This window comes from Aristolochia californica, unplaced genomic scaffold (assembly GCF_029961685.1).
Source record: "Aristolochia californica isolate CCGP_79_NKW_82.1479 unplaced genomic scaffold, dmAriCali1.0.hap1 SCAF_16, whole genome shotgun sequence".
NCBI lineage: Eukaryota > Viridiplantae > Streptophyta > Magnoliopsida > Piperales > Aristolochiaceae > Aristolochia > Aristolochia californica.
Window position 1 is genome coordinate 5,611,566 of NW_027181837.1, and position 15,666 is coordinate 5,627,231.

At 39.6% G+C, this 15,666-nt stretch overlaps 2 protein-coding genes across 3 annotated transcripts; both read right to left on the reverse strand.

The window, feature by feature from the left end:
* Positions 1 to 5,904: 5,904 nt before the first annotated feature.
* LOC137954032 (branched-chain amino acid aminotransferase 1, mitochondrial-like) lies at positions 5,905 to 8,639 on the reverse strand. 2 transcript variants are annotated; one of them, XM_068801614.1, is made up of 8 exons: positions 8,559 to 8,639; positions 8,309 to 8,395; positions 8,026 to 8,120; positions 7,720 to 7,932; positions 7,214 to 7,631; positions 6,680 to 6,775; positions 6,440 to 6,559; positions 5,905 to 6,252 (listed from the first exon to the last, which is right to left on the reverse strand). In XM_068801614.1, exons 5-8 carry the CDS (start codon positions 7,219 to 7,221, stop codon positions 6,096 to 6,098), a joined length of 381 nt encoding a protein of 126 aa, XP_068657715.1. In that variant the 5' UTR covers positions 7,222 to 7,631; positions 7,720 to 7,932; positions 8,026 to 8,120; positions 8,309 to 8,395; positions 8,559 to 8,639; the 3' UTR covers positions 5,905 to 6,095. The 2 variants fall into 2 exon arrangements, with proteins under 2 accessions (XP_068657715.1, XP_068657716.1); XM_068801615.1 differs by having other exon boundaries at positions 8,563 to 8,624.
* Positions 8,640 to 9,407: 768 nt separating this feature from the next.
* Positions 9,408 to 11,984, reverse strand: LOC137953169 (branched-chain-amino-acid aminotransferase 2, chloroplastic-like). Its single transcript, XM_068800425.1, has 10 exons — positions 11,760 to 11,984; positions 11,417 to 11,505; positions 11,138 to 11,312; positions 10,879 to 11,055; positions 10,649 to 10,780; positions 10,346 to 10,444; positions 10,126 to 10,242; positions 9,959 to 10,054; positions 9,757 to 9,869; positions 9,408 to 9,646 (listed from the first exon to the last, which is right to left on the reverse strand). The coding sequence occupies exons 1-10, from the start codon at positions 11,835 to 11,837 to the stop codon at positions 9,532 to 9,534; spliced, it is 1,191 nt and encodes a 396-aa protein (XP_068656526.1). The 5' UTR covers positions 11,838 to 11,984; the 3' UTR covers positions 9,408 to 9,531.
* Between the last annotated feature and the right edge of the window lie 3,682 nt (positions 11,985 to 15,666).

Sequence of the window (15,666 nt, forward strand, 5' to 3'; positions counted from 1 at the left end):
TCACTGAGATTCAACTCCTTGTGCCTGATGAAATTGACTTATTGAGGGGTTGACTCCTTTTTTTTATTTTCAAAATTTGTTTCAAGTAAGATTTAGCTCCTTTTTGCCTTCCTGCTTGCCTCATGGACTCAACTCCTCCCAATGGTGTCAAATCTTTTTCTTATTGAATTCAAAACTTTCTATTTATTTATACGTGACTCCTTTACTCTCTTTGTCATGGCAAATTGTTTACTCCATTTACTCCTTTTTCACCATATGTTTGACTCCTTTCATCTTTTCATTTCAAGGCTTCATCGTTTTCATTGATGAGCTTGATTTCTATGCATGGGTCTGACTCTTTCGATTTTTGGTACTTCAATTTTTCAATTCTCTAACTGAAATGGTTAACTTCTTTTTCTGTGGTTGTCTCCTTTTGCCCATTTTACTCTTCTAATCTTTTCTAGGTTGACAATTTGCAAAAATAACACTTCCTCTCTCTTGTTCGATCAAATGGTGCTGCGAGGTTGATTGGATGGTGTGTTTTTGTATATAAACTGTTTGATTTCTATGCATGGGTATGACTCTTTTGACTTTTGGTACTTTAATTCTTCACTTCTCTAGCTGAAATGGTTAACTTCTTTTTCTGTGGTTGTCTCCTTTTACCTATTTTACTCTTCTAATCTTTTCTAGGTTGACAATTTGCAAAAATAATACTTCCTCTCTCTTGTTCGATCAAATGGTGTTGCTAGGTTAATTGGATGGTGTGTTTTCTAACATTCAAAAAACTAGTTGTTATGAGTGGATTAGGTCATTTTTTGCATTTAGCAAAGTAGGTGAAAACTACGTAAAACATTTATAAAAAATAATCAATAAATCGTATTTTTGTTGCCCAACATGTTGGTTGGTCACTTACAAGATTCAGAGATCTACAACTTCCAAATATGGGTCTGACATTCAAGAAATTTGAGTTTTTGCAACATGTGGTCGACTCAAGTGCTTGGGATCAACTCCTTTTTCTTTTGACGACTTGATTATGTAGTCGAATCCTCCCCAGGGTTCGACTCTTCTTGCTTTTTCACCCTATAGGTGTTGACTCCTTTCTTCTTTTCAAAACTTTTTAGTCAGTGGATTCTACTCCTTTATTCTTTTTAAAGTTTTTCTATCACTGAGATTCAACTCCTTTTGCCTGATGAAATTGACTCTTATTGAAGGGTTGACTCCTTTTTTTATTTTCAAAATTGATTTCAACTAAGGTTTAGCTCTTTTTTGCCTTCCTGCTTGCCTCCTGAATTCAACTCCTCCCAATGGTGTCAAATCCTTTTCTTATTTAATTCAAAACTTTCTATTTATTTGTACTTGACTCTTTTACTTTCTTTGTCATGGTAAATCGTTTACTTCATTTACTCCTTTTTCACCATATGTCTACTTTTCATTTCAAGGCTTCATGGTTTTCATTTATGAGTTTGATTACTATGCATGGGCATAACTCTTTCGACTTTTGGTACTTCAATTCTTCAATTCACTAGCTGAAATGGTCAACTTCTTTTTCTGTGGTCGTCTCCTTTTGCCCATTTTACTCTTCTAATCTTTTCTAGGTTGATAATTTTCAAAAATAATACTTCCTCTCTCTTGTTCGATCAAATCGTGCTGCTAGGTTGATTGGATGGTGTATTTTCGTACATAAACTGTTTGATTTCTATGCATGGGTATGACTCTTTCGACTTTTGGTACTTTAATTCTTCACTTCTCTAGTTGAAATGGTTAACTTCTTTTTATGTGGTAGTCTCCTTTTGCCCATTTTACTCTTCTAATCTTTTCTAAGTTGACAATTTGCAAAAATGATACTTCCTCTCTCTTGTTCGATCAAATGGTGCTACTAGGTTGATTGGATGGTATGTTTTCTTACATAAGTTGTTTGAAATGGTTAACTTCTTTTTCTGTGGTCGTCTCCTTTTGCCCATTTTACTCTTCTAATCTTTTCTAGGTTGACAATTTGCAAAAATAATATTTCTTCTCTCTTGTTTGATCAAATGGTGTTGCTAGGTTGATTGGATGGTATGTTTTCTTACATAAGTTGTTTGATTTCCTTTTATATGGACTATGGTTGGTCGAATAGATATGCTATCAGAAAATTTTCTTGAAGGGTTTTTTAACTATGCAACATATTTAATACACATCATCAGTAACTCAAGTGTTTGTTATCATTAAAATTATCTTAATAAAGATCTTGAAACCGATATTTATTCCTTGATACACCAAAAAGCCTCACTCCTTCCTTGATTAATGTCCCACCTTTGAGGGCCTAAACTAACTCAGAATTTTCTAATGTGGGTTGTAGTATGAGATGGAATCAAGGTCATTCATTCTTATGTCACTTATTCATGATTAAAAAAGGTATAATCGCCTAGTTATATGAGATTCATTTGAATGAATGACTAAATTCTATCTCATGCCAAGACACAATTAGGAAGTCTAAGAGAGGTAATGTTTTAATCTTATATTAATGTTTAACTAAATTTAAAAACACCAATGTTTATGGTAGTTTAGGTTTTTATACATCATTGTAATATAAAAACACGGGTGACTGAAGAACAAATCATGTCTCAAAACTTGATGAAACAAATATTATATTATCTTGTTGCAAAGCATATAATGATGTTAAAAAGGTTAGAAGATAAAATAAAAAAAAATAATTAGTTCTTGGAAATAAACATCTCATGATGGACCAAACTTCCGATCAAATTTCTAAAACTAAATGATTCTATAACATTCAGGTTGACTCCAGTGGAATTGGTGTTATAGAGCAGAAAAAGGAATAAGATATTACTACTATGGATTATCTAAAGAAGTTTCAGAGATTTTTTTTCGAATTATTAAACCTTGAATAGAGAAATAGAACTAGTATATTCAACTGGTATCAAATACGTGGTGGAAACAAATGAGTTATCCAAATGAAAGAAATTATATTCATTAATGGAAACAAAACCTGTTTGCTAATAACAAGGATTTGTTTAAGGAAGAAGATTAGAAGATTTCGAAGGTAATTCCCATGTTGCAGAACTTCTGTCAAATGGATCAGGTGTGAAGCATCACTGCAGGAATCATGTTACAATCCTGTTTTCATCCCACTGCACCATTTCCAGCTGTAAGCAGACCTTCGTCAGAGTGGCAAATCCATGACTTACTTAAAAAACTCCGCAAATGGGGTTCCAAAGCTTCTCTTTTTGTCTTCTTCAAGGCGAAAAATTGACTGTTGAAGGTATTCAATAAAGAAGAGCAGAGGAACACTGTCTTCCCCAAGTGGGTCACCAGCTTCCTGCAATTTTTCCGCAGCACTTCTTCTCTACCTTTCACATCTCCTTTTCTCCACACCCAACACGTTTGACAATTTCTGCTCACAGTCTTCTTCTTCCAGCTAAAACCCAACTCCCTTCAATGCTTTTATGTGTTGTTGTTGACAGTAGAAACAATAGTTAGACATCCGCAACACCCTGGTTCAAGATTCAACAAAAGACAGTTTGAAACAGAGCACTCACATGTAGAAAGACACAAATAGCTCGACAGTGACACTGGACAGCCATAAGACAAGGAAGGGTACCTCTTTTTTTGCTACAGTCATTGAACTGTTAGTGGCCCAGTAGTAGAGAAAGTCAAGGGAGCTTAAAAGGAGATGATGTTTACTACCACATGAACATCCTTGTCACATAGTAAAGTTGGTCAATAACTAGATAGACGCATGCATGGAACAGGGATTAGAGCAGTGACGAGGTTTTTATGTGTGGTTATCATGGATGATTAGGCGGGGGCGAAGGCTGTGAATCAATTGAAGGGTGGACCTGGAGTGAGGGGCTTGACTGGAGAGTGTTGGGATCCAACCTCTGGAAACATTTTGATGTGATCCTCTCAAAGGCATTTTATCAGTCAGATAGGTGGCATTTATTTTGGAGGAGGCAGATATAGTTGTCCGAGACGTTTGAAGCATGTGGATTAATCTCTCTCCTCTGTCACTTTCCAGAATTGAAATGAAGCATATGTCACAGTTCTTCCGTCCACGGAGAAGGGCCTCAGCGAAGGGAACCTCCTCCTTTCTTCTCTCATCCACCGATTTCATTTATTTCGTACAAGTACATCAAATTTATATACAAAGAGATTTCAGTTATTTTAATTGATTCCTCAGATCATCTCCGAAGCCGATGTTACAAAGGACTTCTTCCTCTATTTTTACGAATCTGCTCCAGAAGAAGAAGTCCTCCTCTAGAGGAACTCACGCCAACAATCTCTCTCAAGTTGGTACATATAGATCTCTAATGCCCAACTTGTTGTAGAAGTTCTTGTAGCAATCGGTCTTCAAAGTTAACCAATGGGAATCAAATTATTTTGGCTTCAAAGGTTTTTTTTCTCCATGGTCGGATATGGTCTAGGCCATATATCTGTTCTTCTTAAGCGCTCCATCAGATTCAGTCAACAAAAGTTTATTTCATGTCGAAGGCCCTCGAGATTATTCTATAATATTTCAAGATAGTCACCGGTGTCACACGTCACCGGAGATCATACACCTGGGAGGTGTCAATACCATTAACATACGTAGTAGTAATGTCGGCGACTGAAGCTTTACTCAACACTTTAGTCATTCGTAGTCAACTCGACCACGAGCAAAGGAGATCGAAGGAGATCGCCTTCCAAATGCCCCAGCTTGTCTTTGCCTGAGATATATATCTCGACAACCTAGGATAGGTTTAACTCGAGTTAGGTCCAAATCTGGTTCGAGTCAAGTTTTGGTCTTAGTCTGGTTCGAGTCCAGTCCGGTCCAAATCTAGTACGGGTCGAGTCTTGGTCTGGTCTGAGTCAATATCCGAATTTGGTCCGAGTTGAGTCTAGTCTAGTATGGTCCGAATCTGGTCCCTGGTCGAGTCTGATCTGATCGGTCCGACTGAGTTGCTTGTCTTCAAAATTAAATCCGCCCACAGTAAGGAGAATTAATTCAAACCGTCATCATCCCCCGGACGATGGTTTTTGAACAGTGCGGCACTCTACGGCCATTGATGGGACTCTATGGCCATTGACAGAGCTTCCATCGCCGGAATCAGACATCATTGTCCGTCACACTACGGGTCCTCCGCCGCCTACACTCCTTCTGGCCTACAAAGACCGCTGCTTGTACAGCAAGCCTGGCCGAGCCTCAGACATATGATACATCGTTCTTTCGACGTACCACAACGGCGCAAGGAGAAAGAACAAAAATTTTCTCCCTACGCCATCACCGAACATAGGAGTTTTTCTCCTATCGTTTATCAACAAACGGGTTATTCCTAGCCTGATACCATGTAAACTTTTTATAAAATTTATCTTGCTTATTTCAATTATTTCTTACAAGTATATCAAATTTATATGCAAAGAGATTTCAGTTATTTTAACTGGTTCCTCGAGCCATTGTTCCAGAGGACTTCTTCCTCTGTTTTTACGGATCTACTCTAGAGGAAAAGTCTTCCTCGATGAACTCACGCCTCCGGATCCTCTCTCCATCCTTCTGATTACTGGCTCCACTTTCAGGTTCAGGTACTGATCATTTCAGCAAGCACTATTGCGGAAGTTCTCCTCGCTTGTATATATGCTAAATGTCAAGAAAGGATCGTTCACCTGGACTAGCTTTTCTTAAAATATGACGACATCGATGATCCCCTTTCCACGTATCAGTCAAAGACGGGAGGATGTTCAATGTGTTTTTATTTAACTTAAACAGGAAAGCTAACGAATTGGACAAGGGTAAATGGAGGAAAACATAAACGAACATTTTTTTCCGGTTTTCCGATTCAAATATTGCTGGGACGACGAGGTTTTAGTAACACTGTTCTTGACACGGACATGAATCCCCCAAAACATCAGATTCTGGATTTTAGCAAAATAAAACCATCGAAATCCCTGGTCAAAAGTAACCTTGGCTAAAGCTTAAAAGTAGTAAAAGTACTAGGAAATTTATGTTCAAAGAAGGGAGAAAATATGGGTTCAGTTCCTTAGTACTAAATGAAGAGTTGGGATTTAAAGGAGTCTGTCACCTTATTTTTTCACCCTCTTAAGGCCCTGTTTGTAGCATTTAACAGAGATGAGCAATGCCAATTCTAGCAAATCAATAAGAGGCTAGATATGTAACAGCTGGTTTCATCAATTTCCGTTGTCCAACCCTTCTTGTCCTCCACAGTACCAGTTGTTTGAATGCTTGAATGGATCCAATAAAGGGTCTGTGAAACAGTCCGAGCTCCTGTTCTAAATTCTACCCTGCAATCATGGTTTGAAATTTTATCAGCATACAATTGACTACTGAGCTAATGCCATTTTTTTAAGTGTTAGAACAGAGAACTCTGAACAATGCACCTGTGAAAATGACAAGAAATTTTTAAATTACAGGGTTAGGTAGGTTCCTTGATTGGGTTGACAGATGAGAAGCCAATGAATACATAAATACCTTTTACCATTATATGTAAAACTTCCTACTGGAGCAACAACCACAGCAGTTCCTGTGCAGGAAACTTCGTCTGCTTCCATCATTTCATCCACTGGTATCGCTCCTTCAACCTGAGCAATCCTGGAAAAATGAAGTTGTTGAAGATTGAAAATTCGGCATCTAATCGGATGTTAATATAAATAAATTCCCATGGAATTGATAGCAGCAACTGATATAATATTATAAAGAGTAATCAATAACCTGAAATCCATGATCACGAGGGATTTGGATGATGCTTTTGCAAGTAATTCCAGAAGGAATTGTCCCTTCTGTTGGTGGAGTTGATATAACTTTACCCTGTAAGGGGCAAGAAGAATAATATATAGATCAGCTCAATGATATATAACATGTCAACTCTTGACAAAATGTAGTAAGAAAGCAAAAACCTCAACTTTGAAAAAGATAGAGAACTTGGGAAAAGACATAAAAGACAATTTCTCATGACAAACAGACCAAATCTCAAGCTCTATTTTTGCCTGTTTGATGCAAAAGAGAAATATTTTGCACTCACATTAAGTACAGAGAATGGGTTCCTTCAGCATAATCACATTAGCAGTTTTTATCAAATTATAGACAATTCCTAGGAATGTAAAACCACACTGTTTATGTTATTAGATCAAAGTAGCAAACATACGGCAAGCAAACCATAGTCGTAGAGCAGACAATTCATTTTTTCAAAAAAAGAGACAAATCCCCGAAGAATTGCAAAAGAGTTTGTTGAGAGAACATGCATACTGGTGCATAGTTGCTGATTGTTTGACGCCTCCTGTCTCACCAGGAGTTACTCGATGAAAATCGTTTCAACAAATAAGTTACTTGGTAACAATCCCTCCTATACAGTGAAGAAGAATCCATTTTTACATAGTGTGAAGTAAAAGTCTTCCAATAACCAGAACCTCAGAACAACCTTGGGATAGTGCAAAGTCAAAGTCTTCCAAACTCTTATTAGGCAGAAGAGAGGGGATTGACAAAGTGCCCAATGCGTATTGGCAATTTCTGTTTACTTTATAGCACTGACAAACTGATCAACAGCAGGTGATGGCATCCAAAGTCTCGGGGCTCCATTTTGCATTTCTGAGAGCATTCTGTTCAGGGTGAAAGAGGAGGTTCCACCAACATGTTTTCTATATGCCTTTAGTCCTTCAAATATCCCCTGTACTTAGAAAAAGGTTCACATAATGATAGCTTCTTTAAGCAGGATTTGGCAAGTTCAAAATATAGGAATACGAAAATATACTAACCTGGCCATAATTTCAGGACCCCAGAAGATGGGATCAGTTCAATGTTTTTATACTAAATCAGCTTACCCTCAGAGAATTTTTCAACCAATGAAGTTCTCATGACATACATGTAATCAGTTGGGATAGTGCGAAATCCAAGCACATCCCAGTTTACATCAACAGGGCTATTGTATTCCCTTCAGTTTCCCATCACAAGTGTTTTCTGGTAAAAGCCTACATCAAGTCATATTTAAACACACTCATCATTTAATGAATAAATGGTAAAATGTGAGGATGAGGTGAAAGAGAAAAATGTTGTAAAATAACTGCAATCTTCATGTTTCAGGCTCTGGCATGGTTGCCACAGGGAACTCTTGGAAAGGAAGTCTGCCTGGAGAGGTATAGAGTGGCTAGCTCCCGAACTACAAAAAAGAGTTACAAGAAATAAGTCAAAAACATGCAGTGGATAAAATAAGTTCACAAATGGAAAAACACACCCTAAACAAAAATCTTCACAATGTGATGAAATAATAAAAACAACGAAGCAAAGCAAAATGCAGAGGATTAAAAGAAAGAACTGTCAAATTTCTCACGAACAACATTCACTTACCTTGCGAAACCAGAATGCTGAACTGACACAGAATCTCATCCAACCTCTACTCCTTTTTGGTTCAAATAGTCGATCCAATAGCACCACCTTTCACCAACCAAACAAACAGTCAAGTAACTTTACTCAGAGATGTTTGCGTCCAATGCCAACCAAAACAAAACGAACAAGTAGTGGTCAAAATAACAGGGAATACAAATGCAGCAAGCAGAAACACAGAAACCCTTCACAAAGGAGAGGAGAATAGGTATACCCACAAGCAGGGCTGAATCAATGGAGCTGCCGCATGCTAAATTCATCGTCTTCCATCTATTTCCCCGCCATTAGATACTACAATTTCTCGGTTTTTGAGACTGTTCTCTAATGGGGTAGAACAAATCATTGAATAGGTGGACTGTCCACCAGGCACCAGCAGACTCGAAACTCGTATCGTTGATGTATCGGGTATCTAAAATTATCGGAAAATCAATATGCAGATAAGAAAATTATTTTCTTTCTTCTTCGCATGAATGAGAAAATATTGAATAATTTTTTGAGAGGGTGTCATCTCTCATTCAACTTCAAATTTGAATTAAAAAAATTCCCAACAATTTCCATATGCTACAATAAGAGTTTAGAGAAACCTCATTTCCATATGTTGTTACAAATTTGTACACTATTTAGAGAGATTAGATCACTCTAATTGATTTTTTTTGTCTCGCAACACTTATAATTCAAGCATATTAACTCATATTTTCATATTTGTTAAATAGAGGATTGATCCAATACGAAAAGTTATTTAATATGAAACGTTATCTCAGTCATTCGATCATGATCAACGGCTATCTCAACCTTTCGATCAACGACTATATAAACCGTTTTATATGTTTCACACCAAATGATTTTTTATATTTTATCAACCATATTGTTAAATAAAAGTAACTTAAAATTATTAAGTTTTTTTTTTTATAATACACCTTGAGGTAAACTCAGAAAGGTGACAAAATATCATAATGGTAATTATAATCATTATTAATTTATAAAAATAAAAAATGTATTACTATTCTAATAATCTAAACAAATTATAATAGTTTAAGTTTAAGAAATATATTTAAATTTATTTAAATTAATAAATAAAAAATTATTCACATTTATCCCATATTATATCATAATATCACCATGTTTCTTCACTAATACCTAGCAATGTCCATTCCACTGTTATACACTTAAAAACACCAATAATCCACCTAATCCATTTCCACCGTCCAGCCCTTCTTGTCCTCCACGAGACCCATTTGAATGCCTGTAAGATTCAAATGAAGGACCTGAGAAATCGTCCCTGCCCCTGTTCTGTATTGAGTTCTGCATCAATCACCGTAGAAAATTATATTCAGGACGCCACAAAGAGAAGATTTTCTGCAAAAATGACTGGTGTAACATGGAACAGAACAAGTTTCTACAGTTCTTTTAACCTTTTATCGCGATATGTGATGCTGCCGACTGGGGCAACTACGACAGCTGTCCCCGTGCAGAAAACTTCATCCGCTTTCATTAATTCTTCAACTGGTATTGCCCGTTCTTCGACCTAAAAGATATTTTGGGTGTGCAAATTGGGCGATCTGTTATGAATGACTTGTGCTTGGTTCAATCCATGAAAGGGTCAGTGGTTTTTACCTGGTATCCATGATCACGAGCAATCTCGATGATGCTTTTGCGTGTTACTCCTGCTAGAATTGTTCCTTCCGCCGGCGGTGTCGACACGACATTGCCCTATAAAATCGAAGATCAGAATCGTTTTGATTTCAGTTTTAAGAAAGAAACTGTGATGAGCTTATCGGTACCTTGACAATGAAAACATTGCATGAAGCTGCTTCTTCCAGATTTCTTTTTTTTACGGAGTCGAGGAAGATTACATCGGAAAATCCTCTGCTCTTTGCTCTTGTCTGCGCCTTCAGAACCTGCAGATGCGGTGGAAGATTAAAACGAGCCATGAAACAATTTCATGCGTAAATCTACTCCCTGAACGTGCAATCAAAGGAATTTTGGTTGCTGGTCATTTACAGGTGCATAATTGCTGATCGTTTTGACACCCCCAGCCCCCCCTGGAGTTGCTCGATGAAATTCTTCTTCCACGTACATGTTAATGGGTGACAATCCCTCCTGAAAGAGAAAGTGAATGGTAATTCTAAGGTAATCTATTTGAGTAGAAAAGTATATTTTTGTGTTCGTGTATAATTATTTTCCACTTCATATTCCAAACAAAATGCGCGTTAGAATTCATAATCCAGTTAATCAATCCGACAATCAAGTCTTCTACCCAGAGATTACAAAGGAAAGGAAGAAACAATTCCCCACAAAGCATACCTTGAAATAATTCCCAACAGGCGATGCATATGTCAAGAACAAATATTCCGGCGCCGGCGCCAGTCCCAGTACAAGCCCACTTCCCATGAGCAATGGCCGTAAATACAGAGCACCTTTTCCGGCAGGAGGAACCTGAATTCTCGTTAGACCATAGAATTGAGTGAGATTCAGAAAACACTTGTGATTGAAATTCAGAAGATAAAGAAAGAGAATGAATCAGAAAGAATTACCCAACGTTTATTGGCGATGACAGTTTGCTTCACGGCGGTGACAAACTGCTCCACGGACGGTGAGGGCATGCAGAGTCTCTCTGCCCCGAATTGCATTCTGAGAGCATTCTGTTCAGGGCGGAAGAGGAGGATGCCGCCACCCGGTTTTCTGTACGCTTTCAGGCCTTCAAACAGCCCCTGTACTTGATCAAACGAGTGATTTAAGCAAAATTTCGGAAAAGTTTCAGGTGGGAGTGTTAAAAAAAAATATGCAGCTAACCTGCCCATAATTCAGAACGCCAGAAGATGGGCTCAATTCAATATTTCCAAATCGACTGAGCTCACCCTTGACGAACTCCTCTTTCATAGAAGTTCTCATCACGTACATATAATCAGTTGGAACGATCCCAAATCCAAGTTCATCCCAGTTTACATTAGCAGAGTCTTCATGTCGCCTGTTGTTTTAAGTCATCACTCGTTAATATTGACAGATAATCCACAATCAGTTGAATTAAGATAAGAGCACAGGAGTCTGTGTATCGAATTGTCGCGGACTGACCTGTAGGTTTCGGATTCTTGCATGGCTTCGTCTGAGATTTCCTCGAGAGGAGAAGCAGCTTCTGAACTGTAGACTTGGAAATTTCCAAGCTGAAAAGAAGAAGAGTTTCTTAATAAACGAAACAAAAACAAATATGATTTGACTAAAATCCTTCTTCGACACAGATGCCTGAATATGGTCTACCGTAAGATCTTCAGAAAGACCCATTGGACGACGCAAATGCATCAAACGCATTTGCAAAACGAATCTACACATATGGCTGTAATCGGAGTTACAATTGAAGAAAACACTAGAACGGAAGAAGACTCAAAATTTGACCTCAGCTCGAACTATATGCACTCACCCTGGAAAAGCAAAAACCACCCAGGACTTTCTGAGAGAAGTATCCTCGATTTAATCTACGAAACTGCCTCGGAATCATAGCTGAATCTCTCCCCGCTGTTTCGATATTCAATAATGGTTGATCTCCTCTCCCTCGGGTACCTCTTCCCCTCCACCAAAATCCCAGTTACGAACGCAGTTGCAGAGAGATTTTCACGAAGAGAAACGTTCCAGACAGACCTCCGTCATTAACATCTTCAAGCGAGAAAATGTTCAAGCAGAGAATTGAAATTTGGCGCACGTCGGATAAGGAGGGGAGTCACTGGCGGCATTTGATAATGGTTAGGCAGCCTTTCATTTCCATAAATAGTCCTACCAACAATATATATCTACAATTAGAAAGAAAGAAAGATTACATTTCCGGATCCGTGGCTCTTTTCGTCATTTCAAATTAAGACGATTATTTTGGTCAAAAGATACGGAAGAAGGTTTTGACATGAGAGAAAATATTTTTGGCGTGTTTCAATTGCGGTTGTTGTGAGTGGTCTTTAATGTTCTTTGATCTGTCAAAATTGTTTTTGGTGGTGGAGATAAGAGTGACAGATAGGACTTTATTTTTGGCACGATTCTTAAGATAGGGATGGAAATTTGTGCCTTGGACGACACAAAATAAGAACTTGAATAATAATGAAGCGGTCAAGACCCATCAACTTTGATTCAATGAGAATGTCAATTAGATGTTATTATGAGTATAAATAAATAAATTCAAATTATAAAATAATAAAAAGGGTAAGGAAACTGGCTCAACTTAACAAGAAGAAGTGAATAGGTCCTTGCATGCGAGGGAAGGACTCCCACTAGGGGTGGCTTCGAATCGAGCCGGCTCTCGAGCAGTTCAATTTGGTATACTAGATCCGGGATCGGCTCGTTTAAATTAACGAGTGAACTCAACCGAATCAAGGTTCGGCTCGAAAGCTCGTGAGCTGGCTCGTTAATTTAACGAGTGGTGTGAGCCGAGACCGGCACGCTGAGCGGAGCGGGAGTGAGAGCAAGGGGGAATTCTTCCTCCCTCATCATTGTTGAGCCCCTCCAGTCCGTTGTTGTGGCTACCTCTATCGTTATCGACAACTGCCTCTGCCTTTCCACTGTCATCGATTATGTGGCCGCCGCTCGATTTCTTCTCCCTCGTTTGCCTTCGCCGTTGTTTCCATCGTCACCGTCGATCCCCCTTGTTTGCCTCAGCGTCGTTCCTCGTCTCAGCGGAAAACCAGCATAAATACCTAAGTTAAGGGGAGAAATAATTTCTTATCGATAAGTATAATAATAAATTAGATCGATTATTAATTTTTATTTATTTCCCTAGAAGAGGCAATAAGAGGTCTATTTAACTTTCCTAAGAAAAAAATAAAATATTTCTTTTAAATTTCTAATAAGTCACTAATAGTAATAGGATTTTATTTAAAGGTTTTTTTGGAAATATGTATCATAGAAAAAATATTTCTAATTTTTCCTAGAATATAAATTTTCAACTAGGGGCACTAAGGAGGCCTTAGTAAATTTATGGCCAAATTCAAAAATTACAAAATAAGCTATACAACATTTAGAGTAAAAAAAATTAATATTGGTACGTTCTAATCCATTATTGAAATTCAATTATGAACCTCCCCTATCATTATTTTTTAAAAATGTATGCATAATTTTATATATAATTTATTTGACATATATTTTATATAGAGTATTAAATGTAGGTTAAGTTCGAACTCGATTAAAATTATTAGGCTCAAGTTCGATTACAATTTTAGGTTCGAGGCTAGGGTCGGCTCGAACTCGATAGGATGATTGGTTTTGGTTTAATCGGGTTAGACTGGAATCGATCATTGGTTGCACTAGGTCCAATTGGGCCATCTTATTGTTTTTTGTATATATAATATTTTGTTGAAATTGGTCATAAATTAGTCTTCAGTTTGTGACTATGCAAGTACTTGGTCATTGCTTTGATCCTCTCTAGTAAATAGTTTTTTCACCAACTCTTCATACCAGCCAAAATCTATTTTTTTTTTATGTGAGAACGGGAAAGGACCCGGTTGTGATTCAATCGGGTTGAACCACCAATCGGGTGTGGTTCAAATGGGTTGAACCGATCGATCCTGTCATTTAGTAAAAACAGCGCTATTTAACAAAAGAGGAAGAGGAATTGAAAATTTATCAAAGAAGGATCTTCTACTACCAAACAACCAAATTGAGAAAAATATTCCGAGTTTAGCAAACAATAATGAGGTGACAAAAGCATGTTCAAGTGTTACAAAAAATACGTCAAGGGGTCGACAACCTGCGAGAATACAGAGTTCAAACTGGAAGAAGACTGAAACCCAGGGCGCGGTTTCCGTTCTCTCCCATCTCAGGCGTTGAGGATGGTTTACGAGCCATAACGTGCTGGCCCTCTACGGCGGATTTGGGACGGCATAGAAGCGGTGGCGCGTAGAGCCCGCGTCACGCCCTGCTTGCTTCAAGACCTCTATAAAATGGCCCGCCGTTTGCTCGAAGAAACGAGAGAGCGAGAAGAGAATGGCAATCCCCTCTTCTACCTTGTTGTCCACCCTCACGGCGCTCCTCCTCCTCCTCACCTCGTCCGAATCTTCGGACAGATTGATGCTCAAAACCCCATTGTTTTATTCCGGCAGCGACTGGCTGAACAAGCAAACCGTCTTGGCAGAGGCCAATGCCGTGATTCCTGGCAAGCTACCCCTTCCAGTCCCTATCTATGTAGATGATTCCATGCTGCACGTTGGTGCTAACGCACCACTGGATCATGAAGCTCGTGGGAGAAAATCAGAGATGGGGCATTTAGTGTCGAGAAAGTCGGAGCCGCTACCTCCAAGAGAAGTGTACTCTACGAACGGCGGCCCCGAGCCACCACCACCACTAGATGGTGCAGTGCACTCTGTGAAACACCCCACCCGCCATCTTACGGGCCCCGAACCGCCACCACCACCGCCTAAAGCGCACTCTGTCAAACACTCCATGCCCCATCTTATGGTCGCCGAACCGCCACCGCCTAAAGCGCACTCTGTGAAACACTCCGTGTCCCATCTTATGAAAGCTGAACCGCCACCACCACCGCCTAAAGCGCACTCTGTGAAACACTCCATGCCCCATCTTATGGTCGCCGAACCGCCACCGCCTAAAGCGCACTCTGTGAAACACTCCGTGTCCCATCTTTTGAAAGCTGAACCGCCACCGCCTAAAGCGCACTCTGTGAAACACCCCACCCGCCATCTTACGGGCCCCGAACGGCCACCGCCACCGCCACCGCCTAAAGCGCACTCTGTGAAACACCTCATGCCCCATCTTATGGTCGCCGAACCGCCACCGCCTAAAGCGCACTCTGCGATACGCCCCGTGCCCCATCTTATGATCGCCGAACCGCCACCGCCTAAAGCGCACTCTGTGAAACACTCCACCCGCCATCTTACGGGCCCCGAACCTCCACCGCCACCACCTAAAGCGCACTCTGTGAAACACCCCATGCCCCATCTTATGGTCGCCGAACCGCCACCGCCTAAAGCGCACTCTGTGAAACACTCTGTGCCCCATCTTACGAACGCTGAACCGCCACCGCCTAAAGCGCACTCAGCGATACACCCCCTGACCCCCGTCAAGCCGCATCCAGTTGAAGTGCATTCAGTGAAACACACCATGCCAGTAGCGGTTGAGAAGGGCGGCACAGTACCGCCACCGCCTAAAGCGCCCTCGAAGGTGAATCCCATGCCAGGAGCAGGTGAGAATGGCGGCCCGCCACCGCCACCTCCTAAAGCGCCCTCGAAGGTGAATCCCATGCTGCGACAGCTGATCCTCGACCATGTATTATCGTCAAGCGGGTAGCCTAAGCACGCATTCTAAGAAAGATAACAAGTAAATAACCGCAGCTG

Excerpts from the sequence above, each read along its gene's own strand:
- LOC137954032 (XM_068801614.1), bottom strand. Across the intron at positions 6,560-6,679 it reads CTCGTGATCATGGATTTCAG|GATTGCTCAGGTTGAAGGAG; the intron begins GTTATTGATTAC and ends TCATTTTTCCAG. Across the intron at positions 6,253-6,439 it reads TTTACATATAATGGTAAAAG|GGTAGAATTTAGAACAGGAG; the intron begins GTATTTATGTAT and ends CCATGATTGCAG.
- LOC137953169 (XM_068800425.1), bottom strand. The coding sequence starts at position 11,837 with ATGATTCCGAGGCAGTTTCGTAGATTAAATCGAGGATACTTCTCTCAG. Across the intron at positions 10,055-10,125 it reads GCAATGTTTTCATTGTCAAG|GGCAATGTCGTGTCGACACC; the intron begins GTACCGATAAGC and ends TCGATTTTATAG. Across the intron at positions 9,870-9,958 it reads CTCGTGATCATGGATACCAG|GTCGAAGAACGGGCAATACC; the intron begins GTAAAAACCACT and ends AATATCTTTTAG.